This window comes from Lathyrus oleraceus, chromosome 4, assembly GCF_024323335.1.
Source record: "Lathyrus oleraceus cultivar Zhongwan6 chromosome 4, CAAS_Psat_ZW6_1.0, whole genome shotgun sequence".
Classification (NCBI taxonomy): Eukaryota; Viridiplantae; Streptophyta; class Magnoliopsida; order Fabales; family Fabaceae; genus Lathyrus; species Lathyrus oleraceus.
Window position 1 is genome coordinate 473,841,189 of NC_066582.1, and position 24,780 is coordinate 473,865,968.

A 24,780-nucleotide genomic window follows, 5' to 3' on the forward strand; every position below is an offset into this window, starting at 1 on the left:
GAGCTTTATTGTGAAGTGGGATAACATTAAAGCATTAAGACTATTATGTATATAGACTGATGATCACATCTCATGGATCATGGATAAGGAGTTATCAAGTCTTAAACATAGGTATGAATATTAAGAGTAATATTTATACTGGATTGATCCGCTATGAGAATACTATATAGAATGTTATGCAAAGTGTCATAAGTTATTCTCATGGTGATAATGGTGTATACCACCCTTCGACCTGAAACCACTATGAACCCTAGATGTAGAGTCGAGTGCCTTATTGTTGATCAAACGTTATCCGTAACTGGATGACCATAAAGACAGTTGATGGGTACTCCATGAAGCATGTTGAGGGACATGAGTGACCTAGATGGAATTTGCCCATCCTGCGTAACAGGATAGATGTCTACGGGCCCAATATTGAATTGGACAAGGATGACACGGTCTATGTCTTGTGTTCAATATAGACATAAGGGCAAAAGGGTAATTGCACACATAAGTATTATCACAAAAGGATTTGTCAGATCACATGACATTTTTGTGTCTTGGATAGCAGTGATGTGTTGCTAGATACCACTCACTATTTATTATGTTAAATACGTGATTTAATATAATTGCTAATGTCGCGAAAACCTACAGGGTCACATACAAAAGGACAGAATGATGAGAGATAGAGTAAATAAGGAACACCGTAAGGTACGGTGCACTTGAGTGAATTGTAGAACATCGTAAGGTACGGTGTACTTAAGTAGAATATGAAATATGGTAAGGTACCATGCGCTTAAGTGATTTTGGCATATCATAAGATATGGGCCACATACACTTAAGTGGGCTTTTTAGCTTGCAGCCCACACAAGTGGTTCTATAAATAGAACCCTTGTGCATAAGCATTTGTGCAGTTGTAATTTCGTTTCTCTCTCTTTCTCACTCAAAGTCTTCATTCGTAACAGCTAGCACTGAGATTGAAGGAATCCGTTCGTGTGGATTAAGTAGAAGCGTTGTCACCATTCAATATTCGTGATCGCTCCGTAGATCTGCATCAAAGGTTTCAATCGCCACAAGAGGTAACGATTTTATCACTGATCATGCCCATTCGTAAGGATCACTAAAGGAGAATTTTTTTTAAATTCCGCTGCGTTTTGGATCGCTTTTCTCCTTCAATGAGAGCTTTCCAGGATTGAATTTCATCCACTGATAGAATATGTAATTTACCAATCAGTTAAACACAATCTAAACATTTATCAATATCATCATGTATTGCTCGCTGATAGTGTTTATGTCTAAACTCCTGACGAGAGTTTAACCGTATTATTGAATCAGCGATCTCTCAGTCTATTAAACAATACGATAGCATTAAGACTCGATACTCAAGTGAATGTTAAATCTAAATATATGTATAGAGTTTAGCATTTAACAGATGATTATCCTAGATCAAGATTTTAAGAGTATTTCTCAATAACAATTCTAATCAATATGTAAAACAAGTAAACAAGGATAACATTGCTACTAATGCATGAATAGATTGTACATAACATCATGATCAATAAAAATACGTACAGTGACGGTGAACTACATCCAATTCCAATAAGAAAGGGATTTAGCTACTCATGGTAGCTTGATACAAAAAGAAGAACGAAGATGAACATGCATCAATCATGATTTCTCAACGATTGATGTGAACCTAGCTTCTGATCTTCAAGAAGCACCCTCTCATGTTATTTTATAAGCCTCTCTCTCTCTCTCTCTCTCTCTCTCTCTCTCTCTCTCTCTCCAAAATGTAATATCTATCTAAAAATCTGAAGTGCAAAGCTATTTATACAAATTTGAAAAAACAGACCGCGCTAAGCCCCGGATTTAGCGCTAAGTGCAGCTAGTAGACAAATAACTAAAACTGCCATCAAATGGCGCTAAACGCGGAAGCTCTTGCGCAAAAAATTTAGATGGCGCTATGATTGCGCTAAACCCCATCAGTTGTGCTACAACGGTGCTAAGCCGCATCAGCAGGATTGCTTTGATCCAAAAAATGTATGTTGAAGCCATATCTTTGTCTTTTGATGACCAAAGCTCCTCCTAAGCATAAATACCTACAAAATGGGTTGAAATTAAGTAAACTACAACTAATTACATGGTAAACTAATATAGTTAGATATTTACACAAAAGTTGAGATTTTTCTACAAGAATCTAATGAAAGAAGTTAATAAATGTCATGTTTTCATGTACAAATTAACCATAATTTGGAACTTATCATCCACCAACCGCTTGGCCCCGACACGTTTTTAGTGAATAATGACCACTCTACCACACGTCCCATCATCAGGCAAAAGCTACACATTTTTCTAGCTGGTACCCTGCAGGAATATTTTAACATTCCATTTTATCGTGTCCCCAACTCATCCTGCATTAACACGCCATATGAGACATCAATCCAACCATACAAAATTGTCATTCCCTATCACATGGATCATCACGTGGATACCTCATCAACTTTTAAAATACCCCTCTTCCACACAAAATATTCTACATTACTACAAATGATATATTTTATGACGAAATTTCACATCACCGAACAAAAAATTTGAGGTGTAAACCGTAGACGCCTCACATTTTAATTTATTTTTAAAAAAATACCATTTATTCCCTTGGTTTAGCTGGAAGTCGATGGGTAAAGCATTTAGAGGACACTCATTCGAATCCCAACAACTACATCTTAGCAAATTTTAATTTTTTTATGACATATTACCTCGATTTTGCTGAAAACTGAGGGATAGCATATTTAGAGGACACATCTTCGAATTCCAACAACTACATTTTATCACCTTTTATTTTATTTTTTATTTTGTATGTTTTATTACCTAGATTTTGCTGAAAACCGAGGGGTGAAAGTATTTAGATGACACATCTATGAATTCCATCAACTACATTTTATCACCTTTTAATTTTTAATTTTTTTTATGGCTATTAACTCGATTTTGCTGAAAAACTGAGGGATAAAGTAGCGTATTTTTTATTTTTTAAATTTTTTTATTTATGATCAATTTGATGAAAAAATTAAGTGGCGAATCTTTGTCGTCCATTTATAAAGTAAAAGTGGTCAAGACATTGTCAAATCATCAATCTACATGAAATATTAGTGATCTGCGTGAAACTGTCACTAATCAATCAAAACGTGAATGTCACAACTATCCATCTTGGATGCAAAGTGATGTAATTTAAACTTAATATATTGAAAACAATGATAATTAAAGTAAGGGCATGGAAATATTTCATGGTTAGTTTCTTAACATAATCTTTTCTATAGTAATTCTTGTTTAAAATGTTTAATGTTAGTTTGAAAAACATGAAAGTAACTTATTAATGTTAGTTGCAGTTGTATCAAGTAAAATATTTAATATTGTTGTTGTTGTTGAAATTTAGTATTTAACGATTTTATTGATTTTGTTTATCTGTTGTTGTTGTTGTTGTTGTTTTTGTTGTTGTTGATGTTGTTTTTGTTGTTGAGATTTAATGTTTAAGGATTCTATTGATTTTGTTTTTGTTGTTGGTGGTGGTGGTGTTGTTGATGATGATGCATAAGATTTATAATTTGTCAATAAATTTGATGTTTTGCAAATTAAAACGAAAAAAAACAGGTTAAAAATAAAATTTTGTCAACAGGACTTTACCCTTCGGTTATTGTTAAAAACCGAGGTAAAAAGTAGCGCAGTTTTGAAAATTCAAAAAATGATGTTGTTGGGGATCGAGCCCTTGACCAATGTCACTTTTCCCCCCGATTATTCAAAAACCGAGGGGTAGAGTGATAGGTTTTCATGTTGCCATTCGTTACCCCACCTGTATAGCCGAGGTTATATCCCCTTCGCGTCCGAGGTGAAATTGAGTTATTTGTAGTAGTGCTACACCCTTTGATTCAGAATCACAACTAATATCCCCACCATAATTCGAAACGTGTCCACCTTCTTTTCCCTCCAAAAATCACATGTTTCCCACCACATCCCACATAATCAAATTTCTTCATATTTTCCTCTCTCAAATCTCTCTCACTCGCCACCTCAATTCTATCCACACAACCTTTCTACCTCTAACATCAATTCATCACCTCCTTCATTAAACCAAACAACATGGTCAATAAATCCCCACCGTCAAATACTCTTTTAATATATGTCAACCACCTCCCAACCAGTCACACAACGCGACGTGACACTCATATCACCAATTAGGCCACAATCTTCAACCCTTATGATGCATCTAACCTCACTAACCTTGAGGACAAGGTTTCTATTGGGCTTGACATTAGTGATAGAAACATAATTAGATCTAAGATAATGACAAACAAATCACTTAGATTTAAAGATTATGTTCTTTATTCCCTCCGTTCCTTTTTAAATGTCATTTTTTGACTTTTTACACATAGCAAGACAACTAATAATTGTTGTTACTTTTTAAACAATGATTAATTTTTTGCCAATAATAACCTTAACTTTTTAATAATTTATTTAACTTTTTTTCTCTCTGACTAGGGATAATTTTGTCAATACTACAATCAATACTATATTGAATTTTGAAATGACACTTAAAAAGAAATAATTTTTTTTATAAATGTGACACTTAAAAAAAAGAACTGAGAGAATAATTATCTTCGTATTTTCTTATTATTGTATTTTCTTTTAATACCTTCAAGTAGGCTTGATCCAATAGCCTTTTAAAGTATTCACTAGGAACATAGTATTTAAGTGTAATTTGCTCCTATTATTGGAAGAGATTCTTCAAAATTAATATTATTTTTTTCTTCAAATATAAGAGTGAAATTTTAATTTAGATAGTAGTCGAAGAATCTACCTATCACGGAGTCCAAAGTCCTCCCTCAATAAAATACATTTAAAAACATAAAATTTATTACATTAACCATTTAATTATAATTTTAACATCATTCATTTAAGCTCAATTTTAGGGTGAACATTCACTCACAAAATTGATCTCCATGACTCTTCCTCATTAATATTGTGGAGAGTAACGTTAAAGAAAATTTGAAATGAATGTAATATTTCATTTATTCTTCTAACCAATTTTAAAAACATTTTATGAAAGTCCATGCAAACCTAACCCCTAGGCCAAGGCCACTTCCTTTTAAGCCCTAAATACCATTTTTCTCGAGTTTTATGAAAGTCCATTTGCAATATAATTTGCTCAAATGTGTGCAAATCGAAATATACAATCAATGCAAAAAAATTGTCCATAAACCATCATGAACTATAATAGTATTATTTAACCTTACAAGCACCCAAAGGTCCAAAACAAACACGTTCTTCAAATTTTCACCATTCATGAAAAACTTATCCTCCTAAAAACTATTATAAAAAATTATCATTATGTCATCAACTACGTCTCAATACTAGATTAAAATAATTTGAGTACGATGTAGAATCACTTAAACCAAGCATGCAAATATAAAAATCACTTAAACCAAGGTACAAACTTTACTTTAATTAATCAATAGTAACCAAAAGAAATACGTAGCCCTTACATATAGTTGAAGAAAAAGCCATGTGGGGTACATTGAATATACTAGATGCATGAAATTTAGCAATAAGATACCAAATGTAGAAAACCACACATGTCTTTCTAATTATGGAATCGATGCACTTCACCCTATAAATAGAAAATTAAAGAAAATGTATGAGATGAATCGTGGACATGTATCGTCCAGGCATAGTGATCATGATTCTTTGACTATATGTTAATGTTGATAATCACTTTTATGGTACATAATTGTCCAACAATAAGCAAATGCTTCTTCTATGTTCCAAGAAAAAAAAAAAGCTCCCTCGAAGGTTGAAACCTCATGAAATAGTGAATTGGAGAGCATGAAAGTAATCAAATTGTGAATACTTGTATGCATATCTTTCGAAGACAAGAGATCCTCCATACATGGCCTTGAATTAGGACTTTGTTTGGCAATTTAATAACATTTATTATTAATTTACATAATTGGTTTCTATTTTTCACACTTTCTTCTTTAATTAGTGGTATTATAAATGTAAAACATTATTATAATTCTCAAATTTTGGTGGTCATCTTAAACCCTAATATTTGGCTCAGTATTCTTATATTGTATTCATACTCTTCTAACTTTATATTAGCTCACATTTTAAATATTTATAGGTGTAAACAAATATCATGTGCATTTTATTATTCACTAACTATGAATTGTATGATGATGTGACATAACTTATCGACTTTTGAATAGTTAACATCTTCTTAACTCTTGCCAATTCGATTAATCATCGATAATATTAACTTATGAAATTCTTCAATGGATGTCTTACTTGTTCATTGGTGGTCTTCCTTATAAATACCGATAAATCATCATGTTTAAATATCCACTTTTGTTATCTATTTATTCTTTTTTGTCAATTATTTTCTATCTTCACTATAATAAATATTAGATTTCATAATAAATTTTTACCTTGGCCAATTAATTAATTTATTGAGGTAAAATCTATTCAAAAGACGGATTTATATTCAAAAGGTATTATTTCCCTTGGTCAATGTTACCAACCTTGGAGAAAGGTGATGTGTTCCCTTATTTTTATTTTTAAACAAAAATTAAATTATTTTCACCCGATCATATTTAACAATCGTGGAGAAATATACCTTAGGAACATACTTTGAATCCCAACATCGTCAATTTTGTTATTTATTCATTTTTAAGTCATTTTTGCCTCGGTCAATTTAGTAACGGTTGGAACAAATGACTTATATTAAAAATATATATAACAAATGGGAAATTTTGAAAAGGAAACACCACATTGTTGTTTTCTTTCCAATTTTTTTTTACCATTCACCATCTTATTTTTGGATTGCAATCTCTTCTCAATTTTTTATTATCTTAAAATTTTTGACTTTAAAGATTAACATCAAGGTTCAAGCATACATTTACTTGATAAAATGAAACTTGACATTGAATCTTCAACCCAAAATTTTCAAGATATTGTTTTAGCATCTTCAAAGTCAGTGATACAACAATAGATAATAAGAAAAGATGTTTATAGTTTGGTTTATGGAAGAAATTATGTTTTCAAGTTTGATTAGGGGAGAAAAATAATCCCCTTAAAGGAAGATGAAGCTTGGAGGCATAATGAGTTAGGTTTAGGGAAAATGTGAATGGACGTAGAGTTTTTATAGACCAAACTGGTTAGTCTTTCGCCACAGTTGTTAAAATGAGTCGAGGTAAAAAATTAGTCCACTCCTTTTTTATTTTAAACTAAAATAGATTACATTGCATTGCTTGGCATGAGCGGTTTTATTGTAGAATTGATAGTTTTTTTGGAATAATTAGTAGTCAAAAATATCTTTCCATGATGAAAATACTAATTACTTTTGTAACAGCAATTAGAATGATATTAACTTCGATTTATTTATTATCCATCTTATGGCAGATGTTCTATGGACACAAGTTATATATATATATATATATATATATATATATATATATATATATATATATATATATATATATATATATATATATATATATATATATATATATATATATATATATATATATATATATATATATATATATATATATATATATATATATATATATATATATATATATATATATATATATATATAAAAACAAAAACAAAGTTATAGCTTATTTTTCTTCATATAAGAATTGCGCCATAGCAAAACCCCATCTCCATAAACGTACAAATTATTTTTCTTCACTAACCTCTATCATATCTTCTCTAAGTCGTACAAAGGAAGTAAAGAAAACCCATAACTCGCAAGAAGGAAACACAAAACTCATTTTTTTTACTTCTTTATTACATTTTTGACACGTAAAATATTACCATTATTCATGTTACAATAATGTTGTTGTTTTTTATACCTAAACCCTAGAGTCTTTATATATGTTGTTGTTGTTGAGATTGAGATTGAAGTTTTTATATTGTTGTTGTTGTTAAGATGTGATTAAAGGTTTTATGTTTTTATTTTTGTTAAGATAAGTAAATGATTTAGTGTTATTTATTGAGATTGGTTTTTTTATGTTGTTGGTGTTTTTTAGATTTAGATTGAATGTTATATGTTATTGTTATTGAGATTGAAGATTTTGTATTGTTGTTTTTGTTGTGTTAAGTAAAAGGTGTATTATCGTTGTTGTTGTTGTTATTGTTTTTGTTGAGATAAGTAAAAAGTTATTGTTGTTGTTGTTATTGAGATTGAGGTTTTTATGTTGTTGTTGTTGTTGTTGTTGAAGGTTTAATATTGTTGTTGTTGTTATTCAAACTATTTGTCATTTAGGGTTTGTTGTTGTTCTTGTTGTTACTCTTGTTGCGTTGTTACTATTGTCTCAAGTATTTATATTTAATATAAGGAGAAGACTAAAATCTTTATAATACAATGATATTAATGGATGACCTTGCATCACAAAGTATATGAGAGTTGTTTCTAGGGGAATTATTGAATATTGGAATGATAAGATAATATATTAGAATTGTGCAAAATTTGAATATTTTGCCACTTTACTGTGTTCTTGACATTTGGGTTTAACAAAATGAACTTATTATTTTGAATCATAAGCAAGAGTTTTTTTAGTAATATAGTTATATTATAAAAGCATAATCATTTGTTTAGCAAAGAAGAAATTGGATCATTTAGAAAAGAATTATAATCCAAAAAGAAAATTGTGAAAGGTAAGAATTTAAAAAGGAAATATCAAGTTGTGTGTTGCAACACAACATGGAAACATTAAGTTGTGTTGTTGAAAAACAACTTTATGTTTCCTTTTCAAATTTTTACCATTAACGATTTTCTTTTTTGATTGTAGTTCTTTTATAGATGATACATTTTCTTATTTGTTGAAAAATAATTCCTTGAGGCTAATTCCTTGAAGCTAACCTTAGATTGGACCGTATAGAACAGTTCATGAAATGCTCTTTCTAATTGATTCTAATTAAATATGGAATATTTAGGCAATGTGGTGAACCATGTAAAAGTGTTATTTGTCAAAGAATTAAGAAAATATTTCATTTTTAAATTCTCATTATTGGCTATATCGTCGGCCTTAGTCTGATACCTAGCAACATGTTCGACTGTGGACTCATTGGTGTCACCAGAAAACTTGGTGAATTTGGGGACTTTCCATCCCTTGGAAAGTTCGGTTTGTCTGACATATTCCGACAGAGATGACACATAATTAGGCCTATGAAGACCAATGTTAAGGCCATTTTGAGCCAGGATTTGTTCGACCACGTTAGTTATATTATTTTCCCCTCCACTTCCCCCCAAAAGTTGTTTTATTGGACATTCTTAAGTATTTGGTCGGCGTCCTGGTCTCTTGGCACCATCACTATTGCAGGGCCATTTTGGACTTGATTTCCTTCGACTATTCGACAAGAATTTGGTTATTAGGTGTCGACAACCGATGGGCCAACTGCTTGTAACTTTGGGTGGTGGTCTATATTAGAGAATGAAAAACAGTACATATTTGTTATGTTAACATGTGCATCATCTCATGGTTACTTTCATCCATTTGTTACCTCATGGATGATAGAAAATTTGTAGTTAAGGCTAACATTTCTAGAGGAACATATCGAACTTCTCCTTGTGGTTGTACCATCCGACTACAGTTGCTTATGGAAGATCTGGAGCCAAGTGTGGATTAAGGGGTGGCGCTATCGTTGCAACATTATCTGCAAATGTCGAAGCGTGACTTTGTAACTCTGCCATCACGACGGTTGACATGCCATATGGATAATTCCTAGTAACTAAATGTAAGGTAAAGTTGGTATGTAAGGGGGATTAAGGTCCCCTACAACTATCGAAGTAGGCCTGGGTGTAGTTGGAAGGTTCATTACTGGAAGTAAAGAAACTACTACTCCTGGTATTGACGTCGAAGTCGCTACTAGAGTTAAGATTGGTCTTGTGACTCCGATAGGGTTTGATGTCCTTGTTGTACCAATCGTCGAAGAGACTGCTGGTTCAGGGTCTAGAGCATCATTTCAGACACGAGATATATTTTTTGGGTTAACCATTTCTGCTAGAATCCTACCACTTCTCAGACGCATATGACTCTGGATATTGAAAACATTTCATGAAGAATAAAAATGTCTAAATAATACAAAGATTATATGTACCACTTCTTTCACAATTCAACACAATAAAAAAAATTCCAGCATTATTAAATTTTGTAGAACTGGTAAAATGTGACGGTCCTACCTAGTCGGGCCAAAAAGCCCGCAAAAACGTAGAGCTTGAACAAGAAATTTAAGACCCGATTAAAACTGAACCTTTTTAACTCAACTCGAAATCTAACCAGGCTATTCCGATTTGATTGCGGGTACCCTGTTTATTTTATAAAAAAAATATATTTTAAAAAATCTAAAATATTGTGACTGTCCAATTTTTTTATAACAAATAAAAAATTGTTTTTGCTTTTGGGTCAACAAGCCCATTCCCTCCTAGATCTAACATACATAGTCCACACTCCACACCAAAAAAAAAAAGACAAACAACAAATGATGCTCAAGAGTCAAATTTGGTGTTTTGTGCATCAACTTCTAATGTAGTAATGTTATTTTGTAGATTCTTTATACCTTTGAATTCTTAATGTATGCTTTTGCTTTTGCCTTTTCGAAAGAAAAACAACAGCAATTGAATAATCTTCGAAAAAAGAAAGAAAGGAATGTATCGATGATATAACTATATAGGCTGTTTGGTTGCTATAATATTTATATAGAAAATGGTTTCATATAGTCCTGTATATGAATTATGTAACAGTAGTGAGCCTCAAAAAACAAAGCTTGTGTTTCTGCTTCGAACTTTTACGCGCTACAATTCATCGTGTTCTGTAATTACATCTGCCATAAGAATTAGTGAGGCAAAAGTTTATGATAATTCGAACATAATCTTGTTCAAAAGAATACTTAAATAAGCAAGTATCTTTATATTATGAATTCTCGAGTAAAATTACTCACCTGGAGCGAGCTCGTCGAAGAAAAATAGTATCTCTCTTTGTGCAGATTTGGTAGAGTCTGAACCATGAACACAATTTTTTTCAGTGTCCAATCCACATTTTGCTCTAATGCTGTTCAAATTAATAAACAAGTTAAGCATAGAGAAATCGATTAAACAAGCAAAATCAGTTTGGTTAGTAAACATGTTTATGGAAACCTGCGAGGGTGAGTAATCTTGGCCTTGCTTGCATCAGTAGGACCCATTAAAGCGCGCCAATCAGCAACAGCATTATCCTTTTCCAAAACCATGACTAACACTGGTCCACTGATTATAGTTATGGAGAAGCAAAAGAGAAGATTAAAGATGATAAAAGACTATAAACATGCAATGAAACAGAAATCATACTGATGAACCGATAGCAGTATCAGACATAGTGATGAAGCTAGACATGTGTGCTTATTGATCGAATCCATTAGCAATATGAAAAAAAAATGCTCAGCGGAACGGAGTTTGGCCTTAAAATGGACGAACCTTGTCATGTATTTAACTAGGCTTGAAAAGAAGCTTTTTGAAGAGTGTTCTGCATAAAATCTTTTCACAGTCGCCTCGTCAAGTTGAACAATCTGTTCCTCGACAATGCTGAAACCATATTCTGAAACTGTTCTCTTGATATCATCTGTGTAGTTACCGAGCAATCCATCCGGCTTTATGATCGCTAAAGTTCTCTGCGCTTTAGTACTTCCATCGCTAGAAAAGCTGCAACTGTGAAAACATCGGAGTCAGTGAAGCGTATCAATTTGATATTACACACATCAGACAACAACAATCAAGATTTATCTCAGTGAATGGGATCGGCTACGTAGATCAAATTCTGCCATAAAATTATCATGGCCTGTACAGCGGGAGGTTCCCCTCCGCACCAGCTCGAGCAACCACGCCTCTTATCTTATCAGTAAACTATAAATCATATTCGACTTCGATGAACATATAATCGAAATTTTAATGTGAAAACGAAATGCAGAGTTCCATAGTCAAGATCAACTACAATTACTCTAATAAACTAATAATCCACATTTTATCATTCAAATGAGTGGACTTAAAGAGAAATTACAGATGAATGTGAATGAGCTTTGAAACCCTAGCAGTGAAAAAAGAGGTTACCAGCAAACTGAGAGAAAAACAAGGATGAATCCAACAAAAGAAGGTCTCATTTGAAGAATCAAACTGCAAGAACTAACATGAATTCACAAAAATTAAAATTTTATACAAATTCAAGAATTAAATAACCAAAATAAAGACAATTATTGTAAACAGAGAGATACATACCTCGCACGTGTGATCTGAGTTAGCAAACTGGCAACGACTTACAAACGAACAACAATGACTTGCTACGACCGAACATAGAAAAAATATGAGTCCTAATTTTATCTTCTTACTTTTTTTTTTACAAAATGGTACTATATCCATTTAAATATATGGATTTTTAAATACAATTTTAAATTTTACTCTTTTTAAAAAACTTATTTTTAATGCCTAACATTATACTTGATGAGAAAAAGGATTATGGATTAATAGTATCAGACAATCAGAGACGTGTATCCCGCCAAATCACAAGTTTAATTTTAAAATAATGATATGACATGACATGACATGACAGAACGTTATAATCTTATTGGATGATGGTGTAAAAAAAATTTACATTGATAATGCATTACCTTTAATCTCTAAATTTTTACCACGGTCTGACGATAAAACTTAAAAATATTTCTTTCTGTATTTACATATGAGCGAAATATATTTGCAAAAATTTAATTTAAAAAAATTATAATTAACTAAAATCATATTTAAAATTATTTTTATCACCCTACAATGTTTTGTTAACAATTATATTTAATTATTTAATTTTCATTAATATTTATTATTGGATATTCAATAAGTTTTTCGAATAGCTTCTTCAAATTAATTTTATTCAATTAAAATCCTATAATATTTGTTTTTAACGCATAATATTCAAAGAAAAACGGACTCATAGTTAATATTTCAACTATTTTTTTCTTATGGTAAAATTCAATTCTAATAAAGAAAAGGTCAATAAGAAAAAGAAAACTAAGTAGGAAGACTATGGGCTGTTTGATTTAGTTTTTATTTAGTTTTATAAAATTATTTTTTATTTTTTACAATTTAAAAATAATAAAACTTGTTTGAAAATCTTTTTTTAAAAAATTATTCTCTAATTAAGAATTTTCAAATTTTAAAAATTAAAATGATTTTTAGAAGTTTTGATTTTAAATTTTTTGTTTTGAAAATATGTAAAGAAGAAAAAACAAGAAAAAAAACTATATTTCTTTATTAAAGACAAATTTATAATATTATACATTTTAAAACTGTTTTTAAAAATAGGATTATCAAACTTTTTTTGTTTTTCTTAATAATTATTTTCTAAAATTAATTTACAACATAATTTTTAAAAACTAAAAACTAAAACACGATTTATATCTCTTGTTTGAAAGAGATAAGCATTTTATATCTCTTATTTGGAAAAAAATTTAAATAACCAGTTTTTGTAAAAAAAAAATCGAAAATAACCAATAATTCAAAAAAAATACCAATACAAGAGGATGCGTCAGATGAATTGGTGCATCCCCTAACCATGAAGAAGAGGCGTCAGATGAATTGACGCATCCCCTAACCACGAAGAGGAGGCGTCAATGCTATTGGCACATGCATTGGCCCTCATAAGGAGACGTCAATGTTCCTGGCGCCTTAGTGTAATTTGTAGTGTGGGCGTCAATCCCTATGACACCTGCATGTGATGCTCCACGGCACCATGAGCATTAGCGTCTCCTCATGAGGACCAATGCATGCGCCAATAGCATTGGCGCCTCCTCATGAGGAGCCCAACGCATGCGTCAATGCTATTGACGCCTCCTCTTCATGCTTAGGAGGATGCGTCAATTCATCTGGCGCATCCTCTTGTAAAACTGGTTATTTTGGTATTTTTTTTAAATTATTGGTTATTTATAAAAAAAATTTTGAGAAAACTGGTTATTTTAAAAAAATTCTCTTATTTAAAAGAGATGAGCATTTTATAAAGTGATTATTTTTTTTCTACTATAAATCAAAATAAAAAACATCGAAAACCACAAAAAATTAAATATTTAAATAAGAAATTAAATAATTCCCCTCAAAAGAGAGAAATAAAAACATAATATATAAAATATCACGAAGCAAAATCTAAAAAACAAAAAAAAAAACAAGCATTAAATAGATCTCGAGCCAATAATAAAAGGGAGTTATTTTTCCCATCTTATAAACTTCTCTCCCACCAGGATGAAAAGTCAAAATTGTTCTTACCGTCCGTAAATGTATTTTTGGACAAATCTTTTATTACACACCTTCAGCGTAAATGTATGAGTCATCCTTATTTTATCAAAATTTAATCTGAAAATGTATCTCTATATACCATAAAAGATGAGTCTGTATATACATCTCTGTAAACACGATTAATTCAAAATTCAGCGGATGTTACGGAGATGCATCTTCGGACGGGTTTTATACATCAATTTGCGGCAGACCCTTCCCTCATCCTCCTTCATTTTCTTAATACTCACAAAAAAACTCTATTTGAGCTCTTTTGCTGCAAACTATTTCCAAACCCTATTTAAGCAAGTTTCATCAAGTTCTCTCACTCAAATCTACTTCATTTGCTGCAAAGTTACTCACTCCATTCAAAATTCTCAATCGCAACTATATTTTGGTAAGTTTATCATTTCATTCTTTATTTTGTTGTGTGTTGAATGATGTTTTAGGTAACATAGGTTGTTTAAGTTGAATTAGATAGTAGTACAATTGAAATAGGTAGTTGATATAGACATGAATTGCCATTTGGTTGGAGGTTAGCAGCAAAGCGCTTTCTGCCATTGATGAAAAATGTGAGTTCATCCGGAGATGCATATTCGGATTATGTATGGACTATTTTTGAAGATGTATCTCCGGGTTTGTAACGGGCTGCATTTTGGTTGAATATTTTATGTGACTTTCTTGTTTTATTACAGGTGCAATGACTGAAAACAAGTTGGACAAAATTAGGCACGACCGTGTGTTCCAACACGCGTTTGTACGACGTAAGAGGGCTAGGGGAAGGGCCAAGAGGCCACTAGTCGATGATACCTCGTTTGATTGTTCACAAGGTCGAGGTTCACAATCATCTGGTTCTACTTCCAGTAGTTGCTTGTCTCAGGCATCTACTTCACGGGGTCACGCGTCCCATGCTTATGAAGCCCCTAAAACCCAAGAGAAACCCATTTCTGATGCCCTGTAGATAGTTTTTCAGGTGGCCTATTTGACACATCCTTACTTCATCTATATGGAGACCATGTTGTTAGAAATGTCTGTAAAAGATAGGTATATTTATTTACCTTTGCATTACATGTGTTTTTAACTAATTTAATTGCGATTGATGGTTATTTTATTTTTTTAACAGGAGCGTTAATGTTTAAATTTTGTAAACCATAGAAGGAAGATATTGGACTTGGAACAGCCTGACACTAACTGGTTCAAGAATGTTATCTGCTAATCTAGTCTTTCCAGTTTATGTGTTACTACGTACACTACTATAAACCATGTCATGCATGCATCATTTGCAGAGATAGAATTCAGAGACATTATATTTCCACCTTCCTAATGGCGAAATAACCATCACTGTGGATGAAGTCTAATGCATACTACATCTTCCCATAAGGGGAAAACTACTGGACCACAAAAGGCTCAATCGAGAGAAAGGACATTCACACCCGATTTTATGACCTTCTCCCTGAGATGTCATAGAAATGTAATTAAAACTTGTTTGTGGTTTTTTTTAATTATTTGACTAAAAAATGCATAAAATCAAGAATTAAATAAAAAATAATATTTAAAACACACATAAAATAAAAACGAAAATTAAAAAATAAAATGCATCTTTTTTATTTTTCTATTTTATAAATTAGTAATGATGATAATATAATAAATCTAAAAATTTAATAATAACAAAAATAATATAATTTAAATAATAATAACAATAACTTATAAACAAATACAAAAAGTGAGAAAAATTGTAAAATGGTCACGTTAGAAATAAAGAAAGAAATCCACTAAAAAGAGAAACACATGATTTGAACTTGAGACCTTATGTTTGTAATACTCACATACTCACTTTACTACTAAATGAACTATCTCATTCATTCGAGATAAAATATAATTATAACTCATATAATAATAAAATGTTTGGACAAAAATGAGGTATGACAATAACAACTTTGAGTATTGGGCTCTCAAGGTAAATTATCTTATTCAAATATCTTTCCTAAAAGAAAAGAGCAAATCATTTCCCATTTTTCGCAAGATACCATCTATAAACTAATTAGTAGTAGCATCAGAATCCAACCTAAAAGGGGAAATACCCTTCTACCAAGAAGAAGTTGATATGAGACCAATTAGTAGTAGCCCTAATGATGAAGGAGAACATCCAAGACATGTATTTAGTAGAGAGAGTGTTACACCATACCCTAAAGCCATCCGAGAGCATCCAATCTTCTATCACTTACAACAAAGCGTGGGAATTATTAGGCAATTTAGGTTTACAAACATCAAACCCTTATAGTCATCCTAAAGAAACCTTCTTTGTAGCCTCACTATCAACTTGCACATCTTAACTGGCATATTTAAGAACGATGGGTCGAAGATAGAGATGGAGTTAAATACCAAGTTGGTAAGGTCAACTTTTCCTTGTAAGATAACATACTTGTTATGTTATTCCACCAAGCTAATCTTCTAAATATTAGTCTGACAATAGGCTCTCATGCTGACAATGCTTCTATTTGCAACGCAAGAAATCCTCATCCATAGACATAAAGTTTATACTAACATTCACTTCAAAGAACAGAAGCTTTGAAGCCCTGAGGATGGATTTAATAACCCACGGGTCCTCAGTAATTGTCTCTCCCGACATCAAAGTATCATATGTTTGATGTAGATGAGAAACTACAAGGTTAGAGGATTCACCCTTATAACCCGAAAAGAGATAAAGATCCACCGTCCTACCAAACAAATCACTCGAACCCTCTATGACTAGAAGAAACAAAAAGGAAGTCAGGGGATACCCTTGTTCGAGTCCCTTCAGAAAAATAATTTTTTGGATGAGACTATCATTAACAAAGAAGATTAAATTTCTAGAGAACACACAAGCACAAATCCACGCTTCGGAAGTACAACTTTGAAATCTAATTTTGAATAGGGGACTTCCCACATTTCCATTTTTTTAAACATCTAAAGAAAATTCACAACTAAATTTAAAATTTAACCATTAATATTAGAATAAAAACACAAGACAAATCAGGAACAAAAACGATGCAATCAATTATGTTATGTTTAAGTTCTATGAAGCACAAACACCTTTAGAAATAAGTGTGTCATTGTATCTATACGCGTCTGACAGTTTTATGACACTCGTACGACACATGTTGAAAAAGTCACACAAATATCAAAAAAGTAAAACAAGTGTCTCCAAATAAATAGTTTTATTTGCTTCAACACTCTTTAAATCAATGTCTGACACTCGTATGACATTCATACAACACGTGTCGGATAATTGAGATAAATATTTAAAAAACAATTTGTTTTTTTATTTATTTCAACGCATCTTATACATTCTTTTACATATATCACGTTCGTCTAAAAGAGTTAAACGTGTATTGAATCAATATTATAAATGAAAAATTAAATACAATAATTTTGATTATAATATTTTTAACTTTTAATTTTATATATATATATATATATATATATATATATATATATATATATATATATATATATATATATATATATATATATATATATATATATATATATATATTTTGTCGGAATGTCTGTGTTGTGTTGTATCCCAGTGCCCGTGTCGGAGCAACTATTATTATTAATTATTATTAACGGTAGACATTATTATACAAGATCTTACAAACATCGTTTAGCAAATTTTGATACTAAACAGATTTTCTTATGTTCAACTGGAAATATAATTTCACTGCAAGCAATCACAATCACATAGCTCAATACAGCATTTAATTAACTCAAAACAAGCCAAGGCTGCACAAATTTGCGTGCAAACTATGGTGCAACTATCATTCACAAGAGAGCAAGTCTGTAGCAGACACATGCAACAACACGTGTTAGCCACCTTACCGCAACAAGTAGAAGCTGCTTTCCCCAATAGTCCTTCAGATGGTTTTGCTTCTTTGGTTGCTGGTGGAAGGTTCTCAGCGGTTGCTTTCAAGTCACCAAATCCATGACTCAGTCCTCCAAGGAATAGCTTTGGGATTTCAAGTTCCAAGCCCTTGATGCTAAGACTGCTGTAAGCCTGTTTTGAAGGGATGTAGGTAAATCATACAGGACGAAACACTGATACTGATAACAGACACGACATTAACACCAGCGAACGGTAGTAGTTTAAGAAAATAAAAGTGATTGAAAGTAATTATGAGTCAGTGCTGTGTCTGTGTTGGATACAGGATACAAATTCATATGAATTGTGAGTGCTATATACATCAGAAGTATTGTGCAAAGGGAAAAAATATTGGAACTACTCTGATATTTTATGGAGAGAGAATAAAATCTGTCATCATTTTTGCTAACATTATGGTTAAATCTACCTTTTGTAACAGAAAATTATCAGGTGCCTTCTTGACATCATCTTTCTTCACAAGAATCATCTCCATGAAGGTATACTCAGAGGGGACATTATTTTGAAAGCTCATTTTAGTAACCTATAGAGAAAGTAAAATCAGAATGGCTTTGTTTGAAATCAATGTTTGAATATAAATCCAGCATACAAAATCTCACGATATATACAAACCTTCTCCTCCAGCTCTTTACTTTCTAATAACCAGGCACGAGCAGTGACTAGGTCTATATGTCTCTTTGAAAAGACCTGGAGTTAATACCAGAATTTATATCAAGATGCATTCAGTGAGCATGCATTCAGCAATCACAACCGTCAGTTTTAACCCAAATTAATCATTTAAAATCCACTTATTTAAAATCAGTTTTTGCTACCAAATAACCAAACACATACTTAACTACTAAGATAATATAAACTTTTGATTCTCAGCAAGATATGAGAAACAAGTGATAATTAAGCCATAGTATTGAGATATTACATTAGTGAGATGCATATCCTTTTCTCTTTTCACTTTAAGGTCCACTTCGAAGCTGGTCCTATCAGACAAAGTACCAGTAACCCTAACTAGTTCAGGAAAAGTTCCATTGTATCTGCCTGATATGATCAATGGACTTCCAAATGATAGGTCAGGAATATGAATTGGGAACAACTGCATTGACCGAACTATAGTTAATAACAACAAATAGATCTAACATGTAAATATATTTTTTGACATAATGTGAAATGTAAGTATGATCCATTTATAATTGAAAACAAAACATTACTGGACATGTACCTCTGTTGACTCAAGGCCTTCTAAACTTTTGACGGTGATATCAGCGACTGTAACTGATGAAGCAGTACTAAATAGCCTTTGCATTCGAGAGTCAATTGTATCTGGACACGATTTAGAGAGGCGGAGAGATAGATTAATGAAACGTCTAAATATGATTTTGCAATTACTTGTGTTCTTTTAGAATACAATATTGAGATATAAAATCTTAAGAGCATCTCATTGTGTCTGTCTCTCTGCTCTGTAATTTTCACTCGTTTGTTGCAAAAGTTGTTTTTAACTTTTGGTATGAAATGTTCTTATCTTATGTGGCAAGATATAGCCCACCAATTTACTATTCTTAACATTCTTGCATTGGACATGCTCTAAGGTTATTCAAAAAGACATTAATTAGCACTTATTATGACTTCATGACAAATTACAAAAGAAAAAGTCTATTTGTTTAAGCATCTATGTTTCACTAACTCCAAGTGGCAATGATAGGTTAACTGGGCAAGCAAAGATGCTGACCTAAATCATAAGCTGCATCATAGTGACCCCTCCCAATTTCTGCTAGCATTTGCAGGAAGTAGTGATTACAATATAAACCTGAAAATTTCAAATTACAAAACAGAAAAGCTACCTTAAGTGTTGAGAAAAACAAATAAAGTAGAACCTATTTTTTGCCACTCTCATCTTGATAAATTAAGCATCATGTCATAGCATCTGTTTCGCCAGTTTAAACATACCTAGATTAAGTTTCAAAGTATTTAAGCTACTTAAAGCATCATTTAGAGTAAGCAAAACATTTATAAGAGGTTGAAGTGTCAAATAAACACTGTTAATTAATGATATCAGAGAATCTATTTTCTGATGACCCCAAAGAGAAGAGAAAGTTAGAAATCTTGCCTATGCCAAAAGTACATATGCGCGGTGTGCGGACTGATTGCCCATTTGTTACATAGCTTTTGACAAATTCACATATCTCTCTCCCATCATCAACAGCCCCATCAGTTACAAGAAAAATAAGAGGGACTGAATGGCTTGATTTCCGAAGTAGGGTCATTGCCTAAGATAGAGCAAAATAGAAAATCAAATATTCCTATAACAAATGTATATATATCAAGGACTCAACATCCAACAGTTCAGCAAAGGATACAATTTACTAAACACTTCATAGGATTTGCAACAAAATAAATCAAGTACTAAGATAACAAAAACAGTAGCTTTGCACTTGAATAAAGAAACCGAAATGGCAAGAGAAGCTTTAATTAACAAGCCATGAAGTAAGAAAAAAGGCGCATGATATTGAAAATACCGAAAATTAAGAATTACCTGAGTTAAGGGAAGCATTATGTTAGTACCACCATTTGCTATAAAAGTAGTCTCTACCCACTTGGAAGCCTTTGAAATTGCTTCCTTTGTAGCTGTTACCATCGATGGCGAGAATAAATAGGCCTCCCCATTGAAAGCTATTATGTTAAATGTATCTTGCTGGTTGAATTTAAAGAGTGAAGCTAGTAGTGCGTTCTTTACGTTTTGGAGAGGACTTCCTTTCATGCTTGCACTTATATCTACTACAAACACCATATCCTTTTTAAAAACCTACAATGAACAGAATGCTTCAGTATACAATTATTTGAAAATTAAAGGCAACATAACTTGATCGAAAGTTTGAAAAAAAACATGCACCTGTGCAAACTACAATGTAACCATTTTAAGCTACGCACACGCTAACTTATCTAGCTTTTCTATCTCAGGAATCATAATAAAAATATATTTTTGAAAAGAAAAAGAAATTGACATAGTATAATATTGAAACAAACCTTTCTATCCTGATAATTTCCAGGATAAAGATACAAGCAAAATATCTCTCTTTCATCAAAATCACGCAGGAAAGGTGATTGTAAGAGAACACCTCCAAATAATTCACTTGAAGAAACCTGTAAAAGCACAAGCAAATTAAGCTAAGTCTAATATAGCATCCTGAATGTCTATCATTCAGAATCAGTACTTCTTTTATGGAACTGCATTAAAACAAATTAAGAGTGCTATTAGTTTCAAGAGAAATAGGCAAGAAGCACAAGAGTTAGAGAAAACATTCTCTCTCACTTACATGTATTATTTCATGCATTTCGTGTGCTGATTATTTCATAAACAATCGGCATTTTCCAAACAATTTAATAAAATGTTGTGCTTCTAGTTCTTACCTTGTACGAGAAACTGAAGTCTGTATTTGACCAAGTTGATACCTCTGCTTCATAAGATAAACTTAACTTTCCAGCTTGGCGCGTTAGTCCCTTGAAAATAATGAACTTAATTTTAATTCAAAACAAAACAGAAGCCAAACTAAAAACTGTAACAGCACAATAGACAACAGAGTTTACTTTAAGAGGGTGACTAGTGGCTTTGCATAACACTTCATTTCCAGTACCAGAATTCAATTTCAAAAATATCTTCTCTTTCTTAGATATTTTACTTCCAACAGGGTTTACATATGAAGGAAAACAGAAAGGGACGGTAAGACAGAACTCGCCATCATGAAATAATAATTTCTGGGACCATTTGATCTTAACCGAAAAGATGGAACCTCCCCTAATCTGCAAAACAAAATGAAGTTTTAAATGTACATGTTAAATTAATAACTATAAACAATGAAGTGAGATAAACTTGTTTTGAGATAGAATATTATTAACCTGAGGAATCTTGATAATGTATATTTGGCTTTTCAAATAGTATCCGTCTCTAGCTTTGGCCATTTTCTGCTTATCCTTTTCATCTTTTAGAGAGACCAATTCAGTATGATAAGATTTTTCAGAATCATCAACTTCAACACCTAGAAGTGAACCCTGTTAGCCACATGATCATATTTAACTTGAGAGGTAGTCATATGAAACAAAATTCAAGTCTGCAACAGTTGAAGAAAAAATGTTTACAGTATGCAATTTCAGCAATTATGTTATTGTATAACTTTTCCAGATTTCATCTCTAAGTTATGATTTAAGTATCAGTTGATAAAGTTGCATATATTTACTTTGTTTACTCCTACTAAAATATCTTCTCTTAAATTCTCAACTAAAAACATATCATGATTAATTTCTTTCATGCATTTGTATGATCATGAATCATGAATAATCATGATTAATTTCTTTCATGCATTTGTAAAACAGAATGATGGCAGTTAGATACTATCATTATATAAATACTGTAAATGCATCATTTGATATATTTTCACATTGATTTCTGTAAGTAACGATTTTACTATAGTATAGCGTTATTTCTTTTTTCGTTTATAAAAAAAAACACATAATAATATTATATAATCCAGAAAACGACAAAACCTTCCTCGACAAGTTATTCAACTGCTGTTACTTTCCAACAAAAAGCCAAATTAAGCTTTATTCAACGCCCAATCATTACATTTTTTTTACAGTTGAAAAGTCGAATTTACCCTACTTCTTAACAAAAAAGACAAATGCAAACAGTTTTTCTATATCCGGTTCGATGGTTCGAATGCCAGAAGAAAACGACAGAAAAAACAGATAGTTTGATAAATTGTTTAAAAAACTGATTTTATTTTTTGATTAAATTAAAAGTGGAAACTATTTTCTATTTCAATGGGAGAAAAAAAACTATTTCCTAATATGAAAAACTGTTTTTTATAAGGATCTAGTAATACTAGTTGTTATAATTATAATTTATTTTTAACTCACTTTGTATTGATGAGTTTAATAATTATTTGAAAGAATTAATTAGTATGTACTCTACACCGTTAATTTATCACCCGTTTGCATTAGATTTTTAAAATAAACCTATAATTGACGGTGTAAACTTTTATTATTATGGATATATACGTTTTGTATAAATGTATAATAAATTTTCAACAAGAAAAAATTAAGGAAAATATATTTACCTGTTCACTCATTGGAATAGCAACCTGGCAATTACACATACTACTTCCCCTAACGCAGTGCACGCGCCAACTTCCGGTGACGGTTACAAACGCCGTATCCAAACAACACTCAACTTCCATGGAAATTCCGTGAAGATGAAGCGGTATCAACGCCGGAGGATCACACCTTCCGTAAACATACGGTTGGTAACTCCGAATGTCAGGATTATCTACTATATCAGGATCAGGTATTACCGCATAACACATCGGCGCCGACGGTAGATATTCCTCCGGTGACCTGGACATTTCCGGCACCGGAGCAGGAGCCGATCCTTTGAAGTGGTGAATTCTCTTTGAGAGGTTGAGTCCGAAGTCGACGGAACTGGAAAAGTGCCTCGCCATCGGTTGTCACCGGAGATGATTTTCCGGCGAGTAGAGTAAGGTTGTTTGTTAGGGAGGTTTGAGAAGGAATGTAAAGGAGAGGGTTTTGAAGAAGAGAAATGGAAACAGTAAAGAAAGAGTGAGAGAGAGGAAGAGGAAGGAAGAGGAAGAGGTAACTTCAATTCGTAATCGTTTTCGTATTAACTACTCTCGGAACCTGATTGGATAGGATGTGACAGGAAAATTATTTCTGTTATTTTATATTTTATTAGAAGTATATAATAACTACTACTATTTCTTTTGCTAGGTCATGTTGGCATAGATGTGGGAGTAATAGTTATGTGACACGTTATATTAATTGTGGTTTGGGCGAAATAAATAATTGATGTAGTACTTTATCCAAATAATATCAGTATTTTTTTTTAATTGAGATTTTAAAAGTGATAGTTAGTCCCGGATAGAAAAAAAGGACATCGACCCGATCCAATCTATTCATGGGGCTCGATAGCCAACGAGCCGGTTGGGCCAGATTATAGGTTTGTAGTATGAAAAAATGTGAATTTACATATGTTAGACCGGTCGGTTTGTTTGAATGTTTGGCTCTATTGAAATCTTAAATCGATTGGCTCAGGAAGGAGATATGAGGTTATAATGATATTAGACTAGATATGTTTGACCTCAGAAATTTTAATCCAACACCAACATACCGACACCAAACAAGTCTCAGTAGAAACCTTAATTCAAGCATTCATCACAAGTCACAACACTCAGTATTCACGTTCCAGTTTCACCAACAACTCTATCTTGTTTCACTATGCTAGGTTTTTTCACTCTCCGTCCATGAAACACCTCCACCGTCTACAAAAGACAGACAACTACAACGAACCGCCAATGATCATCATGTAAGTTCCTCGTCATTTTTCTTCTTCGTATTCTTCTTTCTCTTTCTCTTCTCTCTCTCTCTCTCTCTCTCTCTCTCTCTCTCTCTCTCTCTCTCTCTCGCTCTCTCTCTCTCTCTCTCTCTCTCTCTCTCTCTCTCTCTCTCTATATATATATATATATATATATATATAATATATATATAT

General features: G+C 32.0%; 2 protein-coding genes across 3 annotated transcripts; both read right to left on the reverse strand.

The window, feature by feature from the left end:
* Positions 1-10,675: 10,675 nt before the first annotated feature.
* On the reverse strand, positions 10,676-12,398 carry LOC127076250 (probable nucleoside diphosphate kinase 5). 2 transcript variants are annotated; one of them, XM_051017849.1, is made up of 6 exons: positions 12,281-12,398; positions 12,116-12,187; positions 11,486-11,716; positions 11,171-11,278; positions 10,975-11,084; positions 10,676-10,857 (listed from the first exon to the last, which is right to left on the reverse strand). In XM_051017849.1, the coding sequence occupies exons 2-6, from the start codon at positions 12,163-12,165 to the stop codon at positions 10,829-10,831; spliced, it is 528 nt and encodes a 175-aa protein (XP_050873806.1). In that variant the 5' UTR covers positions 12,166-12,187; positions 12,281-12,398; the 3' UTR covers positions 10,676-10,828. The 2 variants fall into 2 exon arrangements, with proteins under 2 accessions (XP_050873806.1, XP_050873807.1); XM_051017850.1 differs by having other exon boundaries at positions 12,116-12,178; positions 12,281-12,387.
* Positions 12,399-17,947: 5,549 nt separating this feature from the next.
* Positions 17,948-24,010, reverse strand: LOC127076251 (uncharacterized). Its single transcript, XM_051017851.1, has 13 exons — positions 23,336-24,010; positions 22,119-22,271; positions 21,810-22,022; positions 21,633-21,722; positions 21,249-21,365; positions 20,758-21,027; positions 20,332-20,491; positions 19,954-20,031; positions 19,447-19,547; positions 19,150-19,320; positions 18,846-18,920; positions 18,643-18,756; positions 17,948-18,350 (listed from the first exon to the last, which is right to left on the reverse strand). Exons 1-13 carry the CDS (start codon positions 23,714-23,716, stop codon positions 18,015-18,017), a joined length of 2,259 nt encoding a protein of 752 aa, XP_050873808.1. The 5' UTR covers positions 23,717-24,010; the 3' UTR covers positions 17,948-18,014.
* Positions 24,011-24,780: the final 770 nt, after the last annotated feature.